This window comes from Erpetoichthys calabaricus, chromosome 16 (genome assembly GCF_900747795.2).
Source record: "Erpetoichthys calabaricus chromosome 16, fErpCal1.3, whole genome shotgun sequence".
NCBI classification, from domain to species: Eukaryota; Metazoa; Chordata; class Cladistia; order Polypteriformes; family Polypteridae; genus Erpetoichthys; species Erpetoichthys calabaricus.
In genome coordinates, this window is record NC_041409.2 from 32,523,487 (window position 1) to 32,546,942 (window position 23,456).

The following is a 23,456-nucleotide window of genomic DNA, read 5'->3' on the forward strand; positions in this document are numbered from 1 at the left end:
CATGTTGTTCTTCCCTGCATGACTGAGGTTGTAACAGTATTTAAATGAAGTGAAATGCACCATTATTCTGTTACTACAGTTGGTGTTTAGTTTTGTCAGTACTTTTTTCAGGGGATGGATGGACAAATTAGTTTTGCATTTTATTTAGTTAAAAATACAAAATTATGTATTATTTGCTTCAGTATCATTTTAATACTGGAACTGAGGTGCAAAAGCTGGTATTGGGACCAATGTCAAAATATTTAATATTGATAGATAGATAGATAGATAGATAGATAGATAGATAGATAGATAGATAGATAGATAGATAGATAGATAGATAGATAGATAGATAGATAGATCCAACACTTCTACCATGTCTGTATAAGAGCAGGACCTTTGTCAAATTAATACGAATGTAAATATGCCAAAAGGTTAAAATATACCAGATAAAAGAGATTTAAATCAAATTAAAGGGAATTTTTGACAGTTATAAAAAGACTGGGATGCTACAGTAGTTTTCTAGACCTTTAATATTATGTGTGGGGTTGCAGGAGCAACTGGAGACAATGGGTTGAGTTAGCCTGGTGGCCGTTTTCCAAATTGAAACCAGCCCCTAAACAAGACATAATTCCAAGGGATAGGAACTGACATGGTAAGATGTTATGGAATGAAATGTAAAAGGCCCTTCTAGGCCATAATGCAGTTGCAGGTGGTTGTGTAGCATGGTGCATAGTTGTTGGTGAGAGATCACTCGGTGGGATGTAGTGGAGCCAAATGTGGTAAAAAAAGGTTTGGAAGATGCATGTAGGAGTGAGCTGAGTAATACATTTTGGGTTAGAGTGGTAGGCTCTCTGTGTAGTTAATTAAGATTAAACCTTGCCTAGGGAGGTCTAGTGGGGCTATGGGGATTGTTTGCATTGCCATTTTTTGCTCATTATCTGGTCTTATTTATTATCCTTATGTGATTATTTTTGCATGAAAAACTGTTTTATACATTTCTTGTCTCTTTAGTCTTAATTTGGGTTCTGGAAACAGAGACCCCAGTAGGCCACATTGTTAGGTCATTCAGTTTTAAAATATTATACTTACCTCCTTGGAGCCAGGTAGTAAAATGTTAACTGTCTTTGCTCCTGCTTCTGTTACTGGGTGGGCCAGTAAAGCATTTCCTAAGGAAAATAAAAAACAAACAAACTAAATAAATAAACTATTAGTTTATTCATAACTGAAGTGAGGGTCATTGTTGGTCTTTCATTGCTGAGATGTTTTTACCATGCAATCCTGCTCAGGAATAAGCAGACTTAGAAAATGGTATGGAATGATATAGTATGGGTCTGTTTACTGAAGACCAGACAATGCCTTTAAATATTAAGAGACGGCAATTTACAATTCACCCAGCCTTTTCAATTAACATTAATAAAGTTCAAAGACAAAAATTAAACAAAGTCTGCTGTTTTTGGATTTGTCTGTTTTTTTCTTATGGACCTCTAGTGTTGTATTTTCCTTGTTGTGCATATTTTTATTTCTATTAAATACATTTTGATGATTATTACTTTATATAATGTATATATAATTTATGTTTTCATGTTTGTATTTTTAATGTGTTTTTATTTATACAATAAACAATTATTTCATATTTAACATGGTTTTTATTTGCATTTTGTTTAAGGACTGTAGGTCCGCGTGTTTCACTAGTTTGTGATGAAAACAGTACCTTAAAGAAATATATCAGGATGAAACTAAAACCTCATAAGAAAGAAATTGTTTTTTGTGTGTGATGCAGAATTGTTCTGTTAGCTCTGTCTTCTATTTTTACTTTTAATTTTACTGAACTATCATACTAGCTATGTCACCTGGCTTCTCCTGGGAAATTTTGCAAAAGAAACAAATTGTATCCTAAATTTTATCAGTTTCCTTGTTAAAAAGTATCAGGAAGAATCTTTATATATAATCTTCATTTGGATCTTGATCTTTGTTTGTCTGTGAATTCACTGCCTTGTGTGGTGTTCCTGCTGTGTTCAGTAGAGGGCAGTAGTGATGGAGGAGGAGAGGAAGTGAGGGGGAGGATCGTTGGATGAGGGTGGAGTGTGGTGATTAAAGAGGATTGAATTAAAGGAGATTACGTGCTGTTTGTACTGGCTGAATACACAACACCTTGGTTGTTACTTTGTTTACAAACACTGTCGATACCACTCTTTGTGTTTAGATCTGGCGTCGACACCACTCTTTGTGTTTAGATCTGGCATTGACACCGTGCTTTGTGTTTAGATCTGGCGTCGACACCTGCTTCGTTGTCGAGACTGTGGTTTTTTGTGTTTCTATCGACCGTCGTTGGTAGCACTTTGTCCAAATCGAATGTTCACCCACTTCTTGGAGTCGGCAGTCAGAGTATACAAGTCGGACACACTTCTGTGATTTTCCATCAGTCGGCGTTTGGAGTTCAAGAAAGAAGCATTGGTTCTTCCTTACTCTTTGGATTGCCACAAAGCAACCTGCGAGATTGGAGAAAGGTTGAGAAGAGATCGTGAGAGGAAACGACAGCATCATGAAAATGAGACGGACTGTGAACGGAGAGAAGCAGAAATGCTCCTCCACCACATAATTACTATTCGGACAGTGATTTCCGAGTAGGCCGTTCCTATCGAATCAATGTCCATGGGTTTTGTTTTGTAATTTTGTTTCCTTTATAAAAAAGTCATAATGCTGTGCGACGAAGGGCCCAGTTCACGACTGACAGCCGCGTTTAAACAGGGAGCCCTTCACAGACAACTTTAACATGCGCAACGTAGTTGGGCGCACATGGCTAGTGTAATACTAATATTATTAGGTCGATGGAGCTGTTTACTCTTGAACATGCTAATATGTATACGATTGACCATAACTAAAATATTCCTGCATTAGATCAATATCTGAAAAGCACAATTTTATAAGAAAGAGTACTCTTTGATTGAAAACAGGTAATTAGCAGGGATAATATGAAATTTGAGTATATATTATTATCCATTTAGGGATGCTCCTATCAGGTTTTTAAGGTTGATACTGATTTTATTTTTTTTTCTCTTTAAAAATCTTTTTACACTAATCTCCTACATAAACAAGACATATAGAAGTTTTATGTTCTATATTAAAGTGTACTTTTATATTTAAACTATAGATCACATGTTTTAACTGTTTTATAACCAAAATGAAATTCTGGTGGCTTATTGTTCAGTGACCATAAAAAAACTAAAATAAATAAAATTTCCTTAAAATAAATACTGTACTTTAACTAGTAAAATGCATGCAAAAATATTTATCCATAATACATATGACACAAAGAGAAAATAAAATGCTTCTCATAATTACAACTATTTAGGTTTTTCTGTAAAGTTCCTATCTGAAACAAGGATTAATTAAAAACAGCAGTTTTCACTATTTCTCTAACAATTAATATATACCTATAAACTGCTCCAAAAAAGTAAAGGAACACTTTGAAAACACATCAGATCTCAATAGGAGAAAAATCCTGCTGGATATTTATACTGATATAGACTGTGTAATGTGTTAGGAACGAAAGGATACCACATCATTTGATGGAAATGAAAATTATCAACCTAAAGAGGGCTGAATTCAAAGATACCCCGAAAATCAAAGTGAAAAAACAATGCAGCAGGCTTGTCCATTGTGCCGAAAATTCATTGCAGCAACTCAAAATCGTACTCAGTAGTTATGGCCCCCATGTGCTTGTATGCATGCCTGACAACGTTGAGGCATGCTCCTAATGAGACGACGGATGGTATCCAGGGGGATGTCCTCCCAGAGCTGGACCAGGGCATCATTGAGCTCCTGAACAGTCTGAGGTGCAACCTGGCGGCGTCAGATAGATCGAAGCATGATGTCCCAGAGGTGTTCTATTGGATTTAGGTCAGGCGAGCGTCAATGGTATCAATTCCTTCATTCTCTAGAAACTGCCTGCATACTCTTGGCAATCAAGGTGCCGTTGTCTAGCCTGTAGAAGTCTGTGCACCCCTCCATGGATATGCCTCCCCAGACCATCACTGACCCACAACCAAATCGGTCATGCTGAACGATGTTACAGGCAGCGTAACATTCTCCATGGCTTCTCCAGACCCTTTCACGTCTGTCACATGTGCTCAGGGTGAACCTGCTCTCAACTGTGAAAAGCACAGGGTGCCAGTTGTGGACCTGCCAATTCTGGTATTCTATGGCAAATGCCAATTGAGCTCCACGGTGCTGGGCAGTGAGCACAGGGCCCACTAGAGGAGGCTGGGCGCTCAGGCCACCCTCATGAAGTCCGTTTCTGATTGTTTGGTCCGAGACATTCAAACTAGTGGTCTGCTGGAGGTCAGTTTGTAGGGTTCTGGCAGTGCTCATCCTGTTCCTCCTTGCCCAAAGAAGCAGACACCGGTCCTGCTGTTGGGTTAAGGACCTTCTACGAGGGGCCCTGTCCAGCTCTCTTTGTGTAACTGCCTGTCTCCCGGAATCTCCTCCATGCCCTTTATGCTGTGCTGGGAGACACATCAAATCTTCTGGCAATGGCACGTATTGATGTGCCATCCTGGAGAAGTTGGACTATCTGTGCCAGCTCTGTAGGGTCCAGGTATCATGCTACCAGTAGTGACACTAACTGTAGCCAAAAGCAAAACTAGTGAAAACAACAGTCAGAAAAGATGAGGAGGGAAAAATATCAGTGGCCTCCGCCTGTTAAACCATTTCTGCTTTGGGGGTTGTCTCATTGTTGCCCCTCTAGTACACCTGTTGTTAATTTCATTAACACCAAAGCAGTTGAAACTGATTAACAACCTGCTCTGCTACTTAACTGACAAGATCAATATCCCAGAAGTGTCAATGACTTGATGCTATACTGTGGGTAAAAAGTGTTCCTTTAACTTTTTTAAGCAGCATACAGTATATATCTCTCTATTATATAAAAAAAATCTTGAGTCGAGACGTGACCTTCTCGGAAAGAAACATTGACATCCTGCAAGAACAACCAATTTAAAACAAGGTCACGGACATCTAACCTCTCATTTGTTGGAATGCTTTTGGCAGACACAGTTCATGTGTTCTCAGCGCTTAAAAATTTTATACGTTCTAGATGGCACGTCAACAACTAAGTGAAGAAGAAAGAGCAGCGTGTCAAAAAAAGACCCAAAAGCATTGGAGAGAAAAGAAGGCAAAAAAGACTGCAAAAAAGAACAATATCAATCTATGTGCAAATTCTGAAAATAAGGAAAGTAATAATCAACCCAGATCAAGTGGAGTTGAAAACCTCATAGGTTCAATCAGGGTCAGAAATAAAAGACTTCATAAAGACATTTAAAAACGCTGGCACGATACACGTGCAGAGCAGGTTAAAGATTATGAAAGCAGTGGAATTCGAAAGTATCAGAAAAAAGAAAATAAAGATCTTATTAGCACAAACAAAAGGAAATTATTACACTGTGAAATAACGGAACAGCAAAAAGAGATCGAATATATGGACATAATAATAATAATAATAATAATACATTTTATTTATATAGCGCCTTTCCCATGCTCAAGGCACTTACAGAATATAATAAAGAATGACAGCGTATACAGTATATAGCATTGTACAAACCAGATAAATAAATAAAGAAGATTAAGACAGTGAATTCTGAAAAAAAAGAAACAGACAACATAATTGATGGTCTAGCACACACACACAGGTTACATTAGCATCTTGACAGAGAAGTAAACTGAGAGAAAGGTAATAAAGTCAAGTAGAGCTAAAAGCCTTCCTGAAACAGATGAGTTTTGAGTTGTTTTTTAAAAGAATTCATGGAGTCAGCTGACCTGATTAATTTCGGTAGGTCATTCCAGAGTCTGGGCGCTATACAGCTGAAGGCCATGTCACCCATGGAGTGTAGATTAGTGAGGGGCACAACAAGGTTGCCAGAATCAGAGGACCTTAGTGGGCGGGCAGGCACATAGTGATGGAGGAGGTCACTGATGTAGTTTGGCGCGAGGTTATTTAAGGCTTTGTATGTTATTAGTAGGATTTATATTCGATTCTGTAGGACACAGGGAGCCAGTGAAGACGGAGCAGGATGGGTGTGATGTGCTCGCTGCTGCTGGTTCGAGTAAGGACTCTTGCAGCTGAGTTTTGAATAAGCTGGAGCTGTGATATAAGATTAGAAGGGGCACCTGCCAGTAGGGAATTACAATAATCGATGCGGGATGTGATAAAAGCATGGACAAGTTTCTCAGTGTTAGAGAAGGAGAGGAAGGAGCAAACACGGGATATGTTACGGAGGTGAAAGTAAGAAAGTTTCTTAATGTGATTTATGTGGGCGGAATAAGTGAGGGAGGAATCAAAAATAACACCAAGATTTTTTACAGTAGAGGTAGATCTGATGAGATCACCGCCAAGATGGACTGGGAAGGAGCTCATTTTATTAAGTTGCATTTTAGTCCCAATTTGCAGGAGTTCAGTTTATTGCAATTTAATTTTAAAGAGTTCTGCTCCATCCAGGTTTTAATTCACTAAGGCAGGTTGTGGCTGAGAAAGCTCTGATGAAGTTCCACTTTTAACATTGAAATAGAGTTGAGTATCATCTGCATAAAAATGATAACCCAGTCCATAGCTACGGATAATATGGCCAAGGGGAAGCATGTAAATACAGAAAAGCAGAGGACCGAGGACAGAGCCTTGAGGGACTCCTTGTGTGACTGGCGCTGAGCTGGATCTGCTCTTGCCAAGACTAACAAACTCTTGCCTAACAGTCAGATAGGACTTGAACCACTGGAGGGCAGTGCCAGAGATACCCAGCATGTTCTCCATTCTGGACAGTAGGATGTCATGTCTGACCTGAGTGTCAAATGCTGCACTGAGGTCTAACAGAATTAATATGCTGGTTTGTCCAGAGTCTGCTGCCATAAGCAAATCATTGGTTACTCGTAGCAGAGCAGTTTCACAGCTGTGCCGCGCCCTGAAACCAGACTGAAAGGTTTCCATCAAATTATTAGAGGTTAGGTAATTGGTGAGTTGGGAAGCTACAACACGCTCAAGAACTTTTGACAGGAAAGGTAAGTGGGAAATAGGCCGGAAATTGTTAAGATTGTCAGCATCAAGACCAGACTTTTTTAACATTGGGGTTACAGAAGCAATTTTAAAAGTGAGCAGCACAGAGCCAGTGTCAGGGGATGAGTTTATTATTGTTGTAACAGTCGGGATTATGGCATGAAGGCAGGATTTAAGTAGTGTGGTGGGGATGGGGTCCAGTACACAAGTAGTCAGCCTCATCTTACAAAGCAGGTTATTAACAGACGCAGATGTGACTGGTGAGAACTTAGAGAAGGAGCTGGATGGAGTGGGAAAACAGGGAGAGATATAAACAGATGATGTATTTATGTTAGTTGACTTCTTTAGATCTTTAATTTTGTTTACGGAAAAAGTGGAGGATTTCCTCACAGACTTCAGTAGAAGAGGTAGTTGGGCCAGATGCGGGTTGGAGTAGTTTATTAACTACAGAGAACAAAACCCTTGAGTTATCATGGCCACTTTCTATTATTCTGCCGTAATGGGTGTTCTTGGCAGAAGTTAGTGCTTCTCTGTAAGCTCTTTGGTGGTCAGAGAAAGCCTGGATGTGCACGGTGAGGCCAGTCTTACGTGACATTCTCTCAAGGCGACGGCCAGCTGCTTTCATAGATCACAAATCTGAGTTATACCAAGGAGCTGACGTTTAAAGGAAACCTCCTTATGTTTTAAAGAGCTGTTTTATCTAATGCTGAATGAAGGGCTGTGTTATAGTGGTCAACAAGACTAGCTAGTGTTGACGGAATAGGTGAAGACAGTAAAAGATCAGAAATGGATCCAGAAAGGATAGAGGGACAGATATTTTTAAGGTTTCTGTAAGAAATTGTCGTTTACAGGTAAGAGGAGGGAAGGCAGTGAAACAGTGAAAAATACTGCTTTATGGTCAAAGAGTCCCAAATCAATGCTGTAAATGTTGGCAACAGATAGTCCAGAAGTACAGATCAGATTCAATATATGACCGCCAGAGTGGGTTGGAAAATCAACATGTTGTGTCAAGTCAAAGCAGTCCAGTAAGGATAGGAATTATTTTCTCAGTTTAGATGTGGATGTCAATATGGATGTTGAAATCACCAAGAAGGATAATTCTCTGAGAGTAAGAGCTTAGGTGGGTCAAAAGTTCAATCAGATCGGATAAGAAGGATGCATTGTATTTTGGGGACGATAAAGAACAATGAGTGAGACAGGACCTGATTCGTTATTAGTTTAAGAGCCAGGCACTCAAAAGACAATGGACAGTCAATCGGGATTCTTTTAATGTTTAAGTCATCTCTGACAATTACTGCAAGCCCGCCGCCTTGTCTTGAGCTGCAAGGCTCTGTGTGGAAAGTGAAACCAATTGGAGTCGCCTCTGTGAGAGACGCAAATTCGTTTGGTTTTTGCCAAGTCTCTGTTAAACACAGAATATCAAGTTTGGTGTCAGTGATGAGTTCTGACAGCACCAATGCTTTGCCATTAAGAGACCTCGAGTTAAATAGTGCAATGTTAGTTAATGAGGCTTCTTTTTGCACAGAGCCGCGATCAGGGTTTAATTCCACATAATGTAAATTTGGCACACTGACACTTCTATTTCCAGGGTCATGAGAAAGACGGCGTATTCCTGAGCAAATGCTGCCGGTGGTCTTTTCATTCGCACCCCGGCGGTGGCGGCGATCTGACCCGCGATGTATATATTTCGGGCGTTGCAAAATACCGGCGTCTTTTAGAATGTTCCAGTCAGACCATTTGCTCTGGACAAACTGTTTTAATAAGAAGGAGTATTTTAGCATGATACTGGGCAATACTTATCTGAATAGCACTGGAGAAGCAGCACAGCACAGCGGAACCAGTAGGACAGGCGGGTGTGGTAGCGTAGGTGAGCGGCGATAGCAAAGCAGCAGAAAGCATAGCAGGAGGAGGTAGCAGGATTTGGAGGTTCCAATACACAGCCACAAGGAGTAATGCTTGGTAATTTCAGGCGTGATCACCCCGGAGCCAAAAGCCAGGTTAATATGAAAATCAGATCAGTTTCCAGTCGTAGAGTACTGTAAGATGAAACGGGAGCAGATCAGCATAGCATATTTAATATAATCACAGAGACAGATCATCCCGAGGTCCTAGATTGCCAGGTACAAAGAAATGCTTGTAGGTTCTCGTCCCGTGATCCATAGACTCAGCTGTTCCCAGTCAAAGTAGAGTCCATAAAATCTGTAAATATTAAGCCAGGTCCATACAATTTGAGTCAGCTGTATCCACGAACTATACGTACAATAAAAGAAATAAAACAAGCGTAAGAAAGTGTAGAATTAAGGTGAATTTTGTGAAAAGTGTTGTTAACAGGGAGAAGCGGCAACAACATCAGTGCGCCAGCGTCCCCTCACCTGTTTGTATTTCGAAGAAACCACAGTTCAGTCAGGTGTATATTTATGATCACGGTGAAACGATGCAACATAGAATCGAAAGAGTATGTAACAATTCCCATGAAAATAAAAATCTCTTTAAATTGTATATCCGGTTAAGCAAACCCGGGGGTGGGCAAGCAAAGCAAGCAGGGGCGGAGCCCCCTAGTATATATATATATTATATAATATATATATTATATATATATATATATATATATATATTGTGGCAGAAGGCTTGGGGCCAGACCCAGCCGGGACACCTGGAAGGACCGGAAGGGGATCTATACGTCCCCCGGGCCACAAGGGGGCAACCGCCCTGGATGGCAAGGGGACCACAGGGAAGTAGCAGGGAGGCTCAAACCCATGGGGGCCCGTGGCTAACGCCAGGGGGCGCCCCAAGCCTCATAAAGCCCGGGAGATCTACACTTCCGCCACACCTGGGAAGGTGGAGGAAGGACCTTCCAGCAACACCCGGAGTGCTCATGCGGCACTTCCGCCACACCAGGAACTGCCGCCGGAAGAACATCAGCGAGCACCTGGAGCACATCCGGGTGACTATAAATGAGGCCGCCTTCCTACAGTCAGGGAGCAAAAGTTGGGAGCTGGAGGTGGACGAAGCTCCAGCGACATAGGGAAGAAAGGTGGCCCACGGACGTTTGAAAGGCCTGTGATTAGGGGTGTTTGTGCTGTGTTGGGACGTGTGTGTTTTTGTACTTATACTGGTGTCTGTCTGATGGTGTTCGGACCAGGTCTCACAATATATACAATATATACAGTATATACAATATATACAGTAGGCCTACTGTGCAAAAGTTTTAGGCAGGTGTGAAAAAATGCTGTAAACAAAGAATGCTTTCAGAAATATAAATAATGATTGTTTATTGTTATCAATTTACAAAATGCAAAGTGAGCGAACAAAAGAAAAATCTAAATCAAATCAATATTTGGTGTTACTACCTTTTGCCTTCAAACCAGCATCAATTCTTATAGGTACACTTGCACAAAGTCAGGGATTTTGTAGGATTATAGTCAGGTGTCTGATCAACCAATTCTACCAAACAGGTGCTAATGATCATCAATGTCACACGGAGGTTGAAACACAGTCATTAACTGAAACAGAAACAGCTGTGTAGGAGGCTTAAAACTAGGTGAGGAACAGCCAAACTCTGCTACCAAGGTGAGGTTGTGGAAGACAGTTTCATGTCATGGCAAGATTGAGCACAGCAACAAGATACAAGGTAGTTCTACTGCATCAGCAAGGTCTCTCCCAGACAAAGATTTCAAAGCAGACTGGGGTTTCAAGATGTGCTGTTCAAGCTCTTTTGAAGAAGCACAAAGAAACGGGCAACGCTGAGGATTGTAGATGCAGTGGTCGGCCAAGGAAACTTAGTGCAGCAGATGAAAGACACATCAAGCTTATTACCCTTCGAAATCGGAAGATGTCCAGCAGTGCCATCAGGTCAGAACTGGCAGAAACCAGTGGGACCCAGGTACACCCATCTACTGTCTGGAGAAGTCTGGCCAGAAGTGGTCTTCATGGAAGAGTTGCAGCCAAAAGCCATACCTCCGACGTGGAAACAAGGGAAAGCGACTCAAATATGCACGAAAACATAGGAACTGGGGTGCAGAAAAATGGCAGCAGGTGCTCTGGACTGATGAGTCAAAATCTGAAATATTTGGCTGTAGCAGAAGGCAGTTTGTTTGTCGAAGGGCTGGAGAGCGGTACAATAATGAGTGTCTGCAGGCAACAGTGAAGCATAGTGGAGGTTCCTTGAACGTTAGGGACTGCATTTCTGCAAATGGAGTTGGAGATTTGGTCAGGATTAATGGTGTTCTTAATGCTGAGAAATACAGGCAGATACTTATCCATCATGTAATACCATCAGGGAGTCGTATGATTGGCCCCAAATTTATTCTGCAGCAGGACAACGACCCCAAACATTCAGCCAAAGTCATTAAGAACTATCTTCAGTGTAAAGAAGAACAAGAAGTCCTGGAAGTGATTTTATGGCCCCCACAGAGCCCTGATCTCAACATCATCGAGTGTGTCTGGGATTACATGAAGAGACAGAAGGATGTGAGGAAGCCTACATCCACAGAAGATCTGTGGTTAGTTCTCCAAGATGTTTGGAACAACCTACCAGCCGAGTTCCTTCAAAAACTGTGTGCAAGTGTACCTAGAAGAATTGATGCTGTTTTGAAGGCAAAGGGTGGTCACACCAAATATTGATTTGATTTAGATTTCTCTTTTGTTCATTCACTGAATTTTGTTGATTGATGAAAATAAATGATTAACGCTTCCATTTTTGAAAGCATTCTTTGTTTACAGCATTTTTTCACACCTGCCTAAAACTTTTGCACAGTACTGTATATATATATATATATATATATATATATATCCATCCATTATCCAACCCGCTGAATCCGAACACAGGGTCACGGGGGTCTGCTGGAGCCAATCCCAGCCAACACAGGGCACAAGGCAGGAACTAATCCTGGGCAGGGTGCCAACCCACTGCAGTATGTATATATATATATATATGCAACATTCTATGATCTGCTTCTCGCAACTGAGAGGGCACCGTGACGGATGTTTGCTGACTTGCAGACCAACCACAAGCATTATCTGGTAGGACTGCAGAGTGGAACGAGAGAGGAAGCAATATCAGAGACCCAAACATGTCAAAGGAGACAGAGAATGAGAGTGAACAGAACAAGCAGCAAGAGCCCACTTTGAATGACTTGACTGTGGGGTACTGGTGCCACAAAAAAATGGAACAGATACGTAGGAGATCTGTCGCCCTTTAGTAAGTTTTCTAAAGGGTGTCAGATCTCCTACATCTCTGTTCCATTTTTTTTAGTAAGTTTTCTGACCTCTCAAATCTAACTGATTTGTTGATGGGAGAGCCATCTCTATGGAAGTAGAAAAAAGGAGAGTTGCAGCTTTTACTCAGCACACAAAAAAGCAGCTTATTGCAGAGCAGACTGAATATGGGTGGGGAAGCAGCCACTTGAGTGAAGTTGGTAGCTGCGCTGGAAAAATAAGTAGAGGTGTCTTGATGAGGCGTGCATACCATCTTCAGTTGTCTGTCCATCCTGCTACTTAGTGGTGCTGTTTGTATTGCCCATCAAACACTTCTACTATGTACCTTGTTTGCATAAAGCCCCCTGTTACACAGCACAGAGCATGTAGGTTAACATAATATTAATAAAGACAGATAAATAAAAAAATTACTGACAAATTAAAAAACATTTCAGATCATTTTTTTTTTCACGTTAATTTTTTCTATAGTGTTACCAAATTTCAAATAAATCAGTCGAAGCATTTTGAGATTTTGGAGTACAGTATTTAGTTTTTCTATTGGAGGGAAGAGTATACCTAAATACCTTCGTGGATGAATACTACCTTAGATGTACCATCCTGACAAATTTCTTTTTTTTAACCTAACAGGAATTAGTGTTTCAGCTAGCAAACAAGCAATCAACTTTGCATTTTATATATACAGTATATATATATAAAATATATATATATATATATATATATATATATATATATATATATATATATATATATATATATATATATATATACAGTCATATGAAAAAGTTTGGGAACCCCTCTTAATTCTTTGGATTTTTGTTTATCATTGGCTGAGCTTTCAAAGTAGCAACTTCCTTTTATGACATGCCTTATGGAAACAGTAGTATTTCAGCAGTGACATTAAGTTTATTGGATTAACAGAAAATATGCAATATACATCATAACAAAATTAGACAGTTATATAAATATGGGCATCCCAACAGAGATATTACATCAATACTTAGTTGAGCCTCCTTTTGTAAATCTAACAGCCTCTAGACTCCTCCTATAGCCTTTGATGAGTGTCTGGATTCTGGATGGAGGTATTTTTGACCATTCTTCCATACAAAATCTCTCCAGTTCAGTTAAATTTGATGGCTGCCGAGCATGGACAGCCTGCTTCAAATCATCCCATAGATTTTCGACGATATTCAAGTCAGCGGACTGTGACAGCCATTCCAGAACATTGTCCTTTTCCCTCTGCATAAATGCCTTTGTAGATTTCCAACTGTGTTTTGGGTCATTTTCTTGTTGGAATATCCAACCCCTGCGTAACTTCAACTTTGTGACTGATGCTTGAACATTATATTGAAGAATTTGTTGATATTGGGTTGAATTCATCCAACCCTCGACATTAACAAGGGCCCCAGTCCCTGAACTAGCCACACCGCCCCACAGAATGATGGAACCTCCACCAAATTTGACAGTAGGTAGCAGGTGTTTTTCTTGGAATGCGGCGTTCTTCTTCCGCCATGCAAAGTGCTTTTTGTTGTGACCAAATAACTCAATTTTTGTCTCATCAGTCCAAAGCACTTTGCTCCAAAATTAATTTGGCTTGTCTAAATGAGCATTTGCATACAACAAGAGACTCTGTTTGTGGTGTGAGTGCAGAAAGGGCTTCTTTCTCATCACCCTGCCATGCAGATGTTCTTTGTGCAAATTGCGCTGAATTGTGGAACGATGTACAGATACACTATCTGCACCAAGATGTTCTTGCAGGTCTTTGGAGATGATCTGTGGGTTGTCTGTAACCATTCTCACAATCCTGCGCATATGCCGCTCCTGTATTTTTCTTGGCCTGCCAGACCTGCTGGGTTTAACAGCAACTGTGCTTGTTGCCTTCCGTTTCCTGATTACACTCCTTACAGTTGAAACTGACAGTTTAAACTTCTGAGATAGCTTTTTGTAGCCTTCCCCTAAACCATGATACTGAACAATCTTTTGTTTCAGATCTTTTGAGAGTTGCTTTGAGGATCCCATGCTGTCACTCTTCAGAGGAGAGTCAAAGGGAAGCACAACTTGCAATTGACCACCTTAAATACCTTTTCTCATGATTGGACACACCTGTCTATGAAGTTCAAGGCTTAATGAGCTAATCCATCCAATTTGGTGTTGCAAGTAATCAGTATTGAGCAGTTACATGCACTCAAATCAGCAAAATTACAAGGGGACCCAAATTTTTGCACAGCCAGTTTTTCACATTTGATTGAATTTCATACCACTAAATACTGCTTCACTAAAAATCTATGTTCGGAAAACACCCCAGTTCTCAGATGTTACTAGGAAATGAAAGACATACCACTGTTATCTTTTTTGTTGAAAGTAGAGTAAATTATTATGCAGGCTGAGAGGGGTTCCAAAATTTTTTCATATGACTGTATATATATATATATATATATATATATATATATATATATATATATATATATATATATATATATATGCCAAATTCATAAATATACTCAAAATAGCTCAAATTCTCTGATACTGTCAATAAAACACAAAATCTGCTCTAAAACCAGTTACAATCAGGAAATGATCCAAGTTTATTAAACCTTTTCATCCAAAAACAGAATTGACCATGGTAGACCAGGACTAAATCTGAGAAATACTGTGATCTGAAAACATACCTATCATATATTCTGAATCCAAGTCAAAAGTATTCAGTTCTTTAGGAAATTCCACCCAGACTGGCCTGAAATTAATAAAACCACAGAAATATTTTTGCTAAAATTACTGCTTTTTACATTTACACATTCCATTAAGTAAAATGTTCTTGGGATTTATGCATCCAACATAAATCTTTTATCATCCATCCTTATCCTCCATATGGCCATCTCTGAGCAAAATTGTTTTTAATGTGCTTTCACATGTTTTGTTAATGGCTTAATGACACTTTTTTATTGTCATATTTTCTGATTATATTACTTTTAAACAGATAAATGTTCTGTTGCTATGATAATGCTATAACAAAGTTTTTAGTAACTGAATTAAAATCGGCTGAAGGAAAGAAAATAAACATATAAGCCTTCATTAATAATTCATCTTCATGGAGATCAGAAAACCACAAGATTCAATGAGCTTTATAGTTGGGTCTGCCTCAAACTTAAGTAATTTTTATTCAAATATTACATAAAATGTAGAATAAATTCTTGATACACATAATTAAAGGAGCAGAGCCGGCCCTAGACAATTTCGGGCCTGAAGCAAACTGATACCGAGGGCCCCATAAGGGGCCCGACCCCTGCAGCTAGGGGGTCCGGGGCAGAGCTCTGGCCGCCAAGCGATTTCCTGCATTCTGAGCTGCAGAAATGCGTTTTCCCGGCATCTACAACCATCACTTTTTGACGATTTCCATTTGACACTGACTGGCTTTTTCTTTATGTTTTTGAGCACCTGATTTATATTTCTTTGGCGGTGGAACTGAAGACATTTGGAATACAATAATTTCAAACTGTGGAAATTCGGCAAGGCCTAACTACTATCTACAAGATGTTCTTTCTAACAAAATGGAAATATATTGATATAAAGGAAAGTGATGGCTTTACGAAGAGAAGGGCCCCTTTTATGCTCTGTCGAGAATGCAGTGTGGCGGAGCGGCCCTGACTGAAGCGTAAGTGGCTGCCTACTGAGGACAGAGGCACAGATGAGCCGTGGAGGCGGCAACAGGCGCGCGGGCCTGAGTGAAGCGTAATGAAGATTGGAGTGCCGAGTGGAGATGTCCACGTGGAGTAATTAAGTGATGGAATATGTTGCCGTGAATTATATATATAAAAAAATTAGTAATAGAGGTTGGAGTGAAGGAGTCTGTTGCTTCATTGGGCCCTCCGCAGCAGCGTCACATCACAGGAAAAAAAAAACCTTGGGCGCAGTGGGCCCCCTCCAGCTGTGGGCCCGAAACAGTCGCTTCGTTTGCTTTGACCTAAGGCCGGCTCTGAAAGGAGTTTCAGTTTGTGCAACCTAAATTCTAAGTAAGAAGGACAATTTGGATATATAATTAGCGCCTTGATTTAAACTTGGCATTATGTTTATTTTTGTGAATGGGAAACCCAAGCAATGAAGAATGTTTATTAATTTACTCAATGTTGTACTACTGCGGTGGGCTGGTGCCCTGCCCAGGGTTTGTTTCCTGCCTTGCGCCCTGTGTTGGCTGGGATTGGCTCCAGTAGACCCCCGTGACTCTGTAGTTAGGATATAGCGGGTTGGATAATGGATGGATGGATGGATGGATAATGTATGGATGGATGGATGGATAATGGATGGATGAATGCTGTACTAATCAAAACAAAGGAAATGTTCTCCTGCTTGAAACATATTTATAAAGAACAGATACAGCATTTAAATTGGTATTTACTTAACTCTGAAAAAAGCTAACAAGTAAAAATAAATGAGTACATAACAGAAAAACAGTTGGTTATAAAAGTTAACATACTTAAACTGGATGGCCAGTATGTGTTTCTGTGGCAAACCCTAAAATTTTTTGTATATATTGTTGGGTTCTGCTCTAATTTATTGATCTTTTGTTGCTTTTTTTCTGTATGTGGCTTGTGAAAAATTTACTTAATTTTACTATTTCATTCTATTTTATTCTGTTTATTGTGATATGATTTTTTCATATTGTGCTTTCGGCTCTAACACTGATTTGCTAGGTATGCTATTACCATTGCCAAATTAATTCTGCATACTCGTCATATTATTTAGTAATTTGCTGTTGTCAAATGAATTCCTAACAACCTTTATATTATTTTTTAGTTCAGGTCATCTTATATTAGAATGAATGTAAGAGATGTTTCTTGTCTGTACTTTAAATAAAAATCTCTTTTGCAAGAGAATTAAAAGCAATTATTTAAATATTTTGGGTGCCCGATGATTGATCTCCTGAAGACGATTCTAACTTTATCTCCTAAGAAATGTATGTTCAATTAATCAAAACCCATTTACCTTTTGGTTTCAGTTTGTAGTTTAGCTTAGATTATTACAAACTCTGCCACTCAGTAAATAAAACTAGTGATAAGTATCTCCATAAAAAAACACATGCTGACAAAATAAGCCTGCATTTCTCACTCTTCGAAGGTTAGTGGAATGACAGACGTCAATGACACCTTCCATAACTTATGTATTCAATAAAGTACAACTCAACTGAGATTATGGAAGGTTTAACTTCACTTGTGAATTTAAGGCCTAACACTTAGTTTTAGCAATAAAGTTAATTAAAGAGTCTGGCACACAAAGCTTGTGTTGAGAGTTGACTTACAGGTAAAATTGAAGTTCATGATTTATTTCTGGTGTTATACCAAATGGTAAAATGAACATATTTAGCTATATTATCAATATTTTTGCAAATCGCATTCAGTTGTAGCAAAAATGAATGAACATTTCTTTAATTTCCAATGTCTGATAAAAAGAAAAAAGTATGTTGCTATTCCCTGTTAAACCCATACCTTCTTCTAATCAATTATACATAACTTCTCAGAGGGTTTGAGGATTAAAAATAAGGGTTAGCATCCATTCATTTACCTGATGACGGGCTCTGCCTTGGTGTGAGCACGACAGAATAGCGTGTACCAATAGGGAAGTAAACAATATCGTTCTTGAATGGCTTTCTTGATTATCTGAGTGGTCTTTTCTCCAAACAGCCAAGGCTCTCTTCGTTTGGTTTGAATGGACGAATGTCCCCGAAAAAAAGGCTGTAGAGCTCCTGCCTGATACCAGCGAATAAGCAGCTCTGGCTCCGGGTCCTGCACAAACCCACCTATATCAGCTGCAAAGTCAGAGTTAGTTTGGGTAAAAACACAGAACAATTAAAAGAAAATCTGGCAGTGTTGGCTAACTGAAAGAACAGATTGGTGAATATGGAACTAATCACATTGTTCTCCAAAAGGTGCTGATTAAAATTATTTTGACTGATATATTTACTCTGTTCCTTATCATTATAGCAATCACCATTATTTATACAAATATTGACTTACTATATTTATTTAATGCCATAAACTGGACCTTTTATTAGCTACAACTAGTACTGGTTAGGATGCACTTTTGCCTACACAACAGTCCATACCTGTATTCTTTAAGGCAAGGATTTTGGTCCATGCTGACTTGAAAAAACTAAGTAGTAAATGCCGACTTTTTGGCCAGATTTTAGTATATTGGTATAGACGGTTTTGCTCTGCATATTACAAATAAAAACATTATCAGCACTAGAGAAAATCCAGAGATGATCTAATAGACTGATGTTATAACTATTACATATTGTTTTTGATGTCTTATGCTTTACACAATGAAAAAATTAGCATTTACCTCCACAAAATGAAATTCCTGTGATACTAAGCGCAAGAAGCATGGGAATGGAGATTTGGAGATATTCCCAACTGGCTACATTGTCTCCAGTCCAAACTGCACCTACAAAAATTTCATAATGGAATTAGTTTTCACTTAGTTACTAGCTTATACAATATACAGTATAGGTCTGCCACCATAATTTTTACAGGGAAACACACTTTTATATCCTGCTAATGGCTCATTCTGTGAACATAAGCAAACTGTTTTACTTAGCTGTACTCCTTCACAGATAGCCACTTCTGATCCCAGCAGCATTGAGGATATGTCAGAAAACAAACCTGAATGTGGTTTTCTAGGATGATTGATGATAACTGGAGTACCTTGTGGAAAACCATAAACCCACATGGGGAATGTACAAACACCACTTAGACAAGTGAATGGACTATTGTTTGAATTTACATTTCAGAAGCTATGAGGTAGCTGTGCTAACCATTAGAGTACATACAGTGGATTCAGAAAGTATGCAGACTCTTTACTTTTTTTTACATTTTGCTATGTTGCAGCCTTGTGCTAAAATCATTAGAAATATATCTTTCACATCAAGTGACACTCAGTATCCCAGAGGAGTGACAAAATGAAAAAGGGAATTTAGAAATGTATCACAAATGTATAAAAAAAACTGAAATACTACATGGACACAAGTAGTCAGATCTTTTACTCTTACTGGAGTATTCTTGGGTATGACGTGACAAGCTTTGCACGCCTGTTTTTGGGAAATTTCTGCCATTCTTTTCTCCAGATTCTCTCTATCTCTTGTCAAGTTGGATGGAGGCCATCACTGGACAGCTATTTTCAGGTGTCTCCAGAGTTGTTCGATTGGGTTTGTGAAAGAAAAAAACTACTTGGAAGCTACAAATGGTTAGAAGCTGGCAAAGCTGTTCTGCTGTAGTAAAAGGTTATTAATACAGGCGCCTGTCATAAGACAAAGTGAAGTAAACTGACCTAGGACAATTTCCTTTTTAGGAACGCGTCTGTTAGATACAGGAAAAAAAAACCTTTGCTTCTTTGGGGCCCCTCTGACATGTACACAAAACAGAAATGGTTGGCCGATTTACACAATATAAAATGATATTATAATTTTTTATAAGTACGGAGAAGGGGATGAGAGAAAATATAAAAAGCCGACTGAAAAGCAGAACTTTGCACTTCTGCCATGCAACCCATGAATCCTATGTACTCACCGGTGACTGAATAAAGACTGATTGATTGAACTATTCCTGCCTTCCTTGGGGATTACATCCACAGGTTCTATTTCAGACTCTTCCTGGACAACTAAAGAACATCCCTAAAGTTGTCCCTAAATTACTTGTTGTCTTTGTTTTCTGCTTTTTGTTACTGCCCTATTGGAAGGTCAAACTAATGCCCAGAGCGTCCTAGTGCAAATTTCAATTAAAGAGATCTGTGTACTTTGCACCATTTAGCTTTCCCTCAACTCGGTCTGTTCTGCCAATCCCTGAAACTGAAAAAAAGAAAAAGAAAAAACAGAGTATAATGTTGCCACCACCATGCTTCACTGTTGGAATAGTACTGCACAGGTGATAACCAGTACCTGGTATCCTCCAGACCTGATGCCAGTCTTGGGTTCAACAGACCAGTGAATCTTCTTTCTCACAGTCTGAGACTACTTTAAGTGTCTTTCTGCAAACACCAAGCTGGCTTTCATGTGTATTTTACTGAGGAGAGGCTACTGTATGGCCAGATCAGTGGAGTGTTCTGGGATTTTCTCTATTCTCCACACAGGTTCTCTGGAGCCCATCTAGAATGATCATCGGATTCTTTGTCACCTCTCTTACAATGGCAGTCCTGCCACAATTGCTCAGATCATTTAGGTGGCCAGCTCCAGGAAGAGTCATTGATGTTCCAAACTTCTTCCATTTAAGAATTATAAATGCAGTTGTGCTCTTGAGAACTTTCAATAACTGGAGGATTTTTGTAGTTTTTCCCTGGCATGTGCATCAGTGCAATTCTGCCTCTAAGTTCTACACTCAGTTCCTTCAATCCCGTGGCTTTGTCCTTGCTTTGATGCACTTCGTCAGCTGTGGGACCCAATATAGACAGGTATGCGCCTTTCCTAATCATGTTCAATCAGTTGAATTTCCCACAGTGGGGCTTGAAACAAGGTGTAGAAACATCTCTAAGATAAGAAGTAGAATAGGAATGCACCTGTGCCAAATATCAAGTGTCATATCAAAATGTTTGAATACTTGTAATGTGATATTTCACTTTTCAATTTTTAATACATTTGCCAAGAATTCTAAAATCCTGTTTTCATTTTGTTATTCTGGGATATTGAGTGTTGGTTGATGTGTGGAAAATGAATTTAAATGATTTTATCACAAGGCTGAAGCATAACAAAATGTGAAAAAAGTAAAGGGGTCTGAATACTCTCTGTATACTGCCACACACATGCGCATCAGAGGCAGCTAAAGGGTCTAAATGAGAGTAATTCCACACCAGACCAAGGGGTGGTGGAGTGCACTGACCTTTTATTGCTTTCCTGCAGACCATTCATGGGAAATTATGCCTGGCCCTGATGATGTCACTTCCAGTTCCAGCCTCCATGATATCACTTCCGGTGTAGAGCCCATCGCCAAAGAGAATTCCGGTTCTGGCCCTTTTGATGACATCATGTCTGAGTCCAAGCCTATGGAAGAGGACCCTTCCTCTTCCACCCTTGATGTCTTATTCTGCTAACCACATCAGTTTTGCTTTGGACTCTGTTCTGAGCACATCAGTGTTATCAATTTACCCTTTTTGCAGCCAGGGAATATTATATGGGTGGCTGCTCCAAACCTTCTTTATGACGCTTGTGTCTGTTTTTTGTGACAATACGTAATACTTTCTGAATCCATTGTATGACTATGCATTCTAAATTGAGGCTGGGAGAAGCACAGTGAATGCTTAAACCCTGGTAAAGTCTGCAGGAATGTCCACTAGGGACTCTGGTTTTAAATAACATTCAAAAGATGTACCATCAGGCCAGCTGGAAACACTAAATTGCCATGGTGTGAGAGTGCAAGTACTTCACAAAGGATAAATGTATGACCCCAAACTGAATATTAAAACAAATTTGTTTGGATAGGAGGGTTTCAATACTACTTTTCATGGGAAAAAGTAGACGATGTGATGATGCAGAATTCCAAATCAATAAATCCTATCACTAACATACTGTAGGTCAAACAAGTTATAAAAACAAAGTTATTTAATGCTAAAGCTCCATAACAGTCTCAACAACTGGTAATTTGCTCTGTGCTATTTACACATGTTTCACTCTGCCTGTATATAAATCACAAAAAGATGCTATTTATCACCTATTTATGGAAGTACACTTACAGATTTCAATGTGTATTGCCCCCATATCCCAAACATGTTATGTTAAATGTTATCTCTAGTTTGGCTAGTATAAGAGGGTCTTAGTGTGTAGACAAGTATGTTTCTTTGACATACTGGCATTTCATTAATTTTTGTCCCTTTCTTGTGCCCATTGCAACCAGGATAAATTGTATATGTCATATATTATTGCTCACAAAAGGAAATAATTACAAGGTAAAGAAAGAAACCTCAGAATTAGGGATTCAGAACTTACATTTTATATAGGATTTATTATTGCTGACATAACTGGACAACAGCAAGTTAATTTGAAGTGTTTATATTGTCTTGTTTAATCCATTGGTGTTGCCAAGTAGTAGCAGGGAGTCATGATACTATAAAAGTAGTCTAGTTTGGAGAGCAGAGACGACAAAATTTGAAAAAGAGAGAAAGCAGGAGAGGAATTTTCTTTTGATTGCTTTTGCTCCATAACTGTACAATTTCTGATATTTATATCTTTTCATAGCAGAGCAAGAAAGAAGAAGATGGAGCAATTCATGTCTAAGCCTTGATATGAAATGCCATAGTACCCACAAATTTAATACAGAAAATGGGAGAAATGCATTCAACTATTTGATAGCAATGAGACTGGAAGAGGAAGAGGTTGCTTTATTGTTCAAAGAAATGTAAATGCCTACAAGGATTTAGAGAGTGCTAAAGGACTGAGGGGGATCTGGAAAGGATGGAAAATGTTTGCGTTGCTGGACTGCATTGTGACTAACGTCTAACATGTCAAGTTTCAAATATCTTTGTCTCTGGTTATTTATTGAAAGCTTTATAAGGGATGTGGGTGTAACTTTGGTTTGTGCAGGTGGGAGGGATTTTACACATAAAATACACAGCATTTACTGGAAATACTGGTAACCATTGGAGGGTCATACTACCTGAAGGTAGGGGTAGGCGGTATGACCAAAATTCTATATCACGGTATTTTTCTAAATTATCCCGGTTTCACGGTATTCGACGGTATTTTTTTCCCATGCATGAGTGGATGTTAACCACATTTTCCACTGCAATTACTGGCTAAGAATAACCTATTCCACTGTCAAGAGTATTGTACATTGTACAAAAAAAAACATTTTAATGTGCAAACAAGTATTAATACAGTTTTGCATTGCCCCATAAAGTGATAGTTTTCAAGGGGGTGGCACTAATGGAGAAGGTATCACATTGCATGACAGATGCAGTCAAAATATAGAACCTTTTTATTGAACAAATTTTGCAAAAACAAACTATAATTTTAACAACATATTTTCAATCATACAAAGAGGTATTTAGACTTAGTAAACTATCCAGAAGTGCTTGTCAAAAATTGTATTGCACCGAATATGTCTTAGAAAAGGAATAGTAAATATTTTTTGTAAACCAACTACACTTTCTGTTAATGTTAACAATCTCTGTCCACTGACACGTTAAAGTGACTTTTTAAACAACTTTATCATCATTAAACTGCATAATATTTAAACTAATA

The 23,456-nt window shown here is 39.0% G+C and overlaps 1 protein-coding gene across 1 annotated transcript in view; it reads right to left on the reverse strand.

The window, feature by feature from the left end:
• Positions 1-23,456, reverse strand: part of ganc (glucosidase, alpha; neutral C) — a 124,604-nt gene that overhangs the window by 19,271 nt on the left and 81,877 nt on the right. Inside the window, exons 16-19 of the mRNA XM_028822299.2 lie at positions 18,575-18,676; positions 17,795-18,038; positions 14,908-14,972; positions 1,072-1,148 (exon numbers count right to left, since the gene is read on the reverse strand). Of these exons, the coding sequence (XP_028678132.2) occupies positions 1,072-1,148; positions 14,908-14,972; positions 17,795-18,038; positions 18,575-18,676 (488 nt within the window). The remainder of the gene's footprint in view (positions 1-1,071; positions 1,149-14,907; positions 14,973-17,794; positions 18,039-18,574; positions 18,677-23,456) is intronic.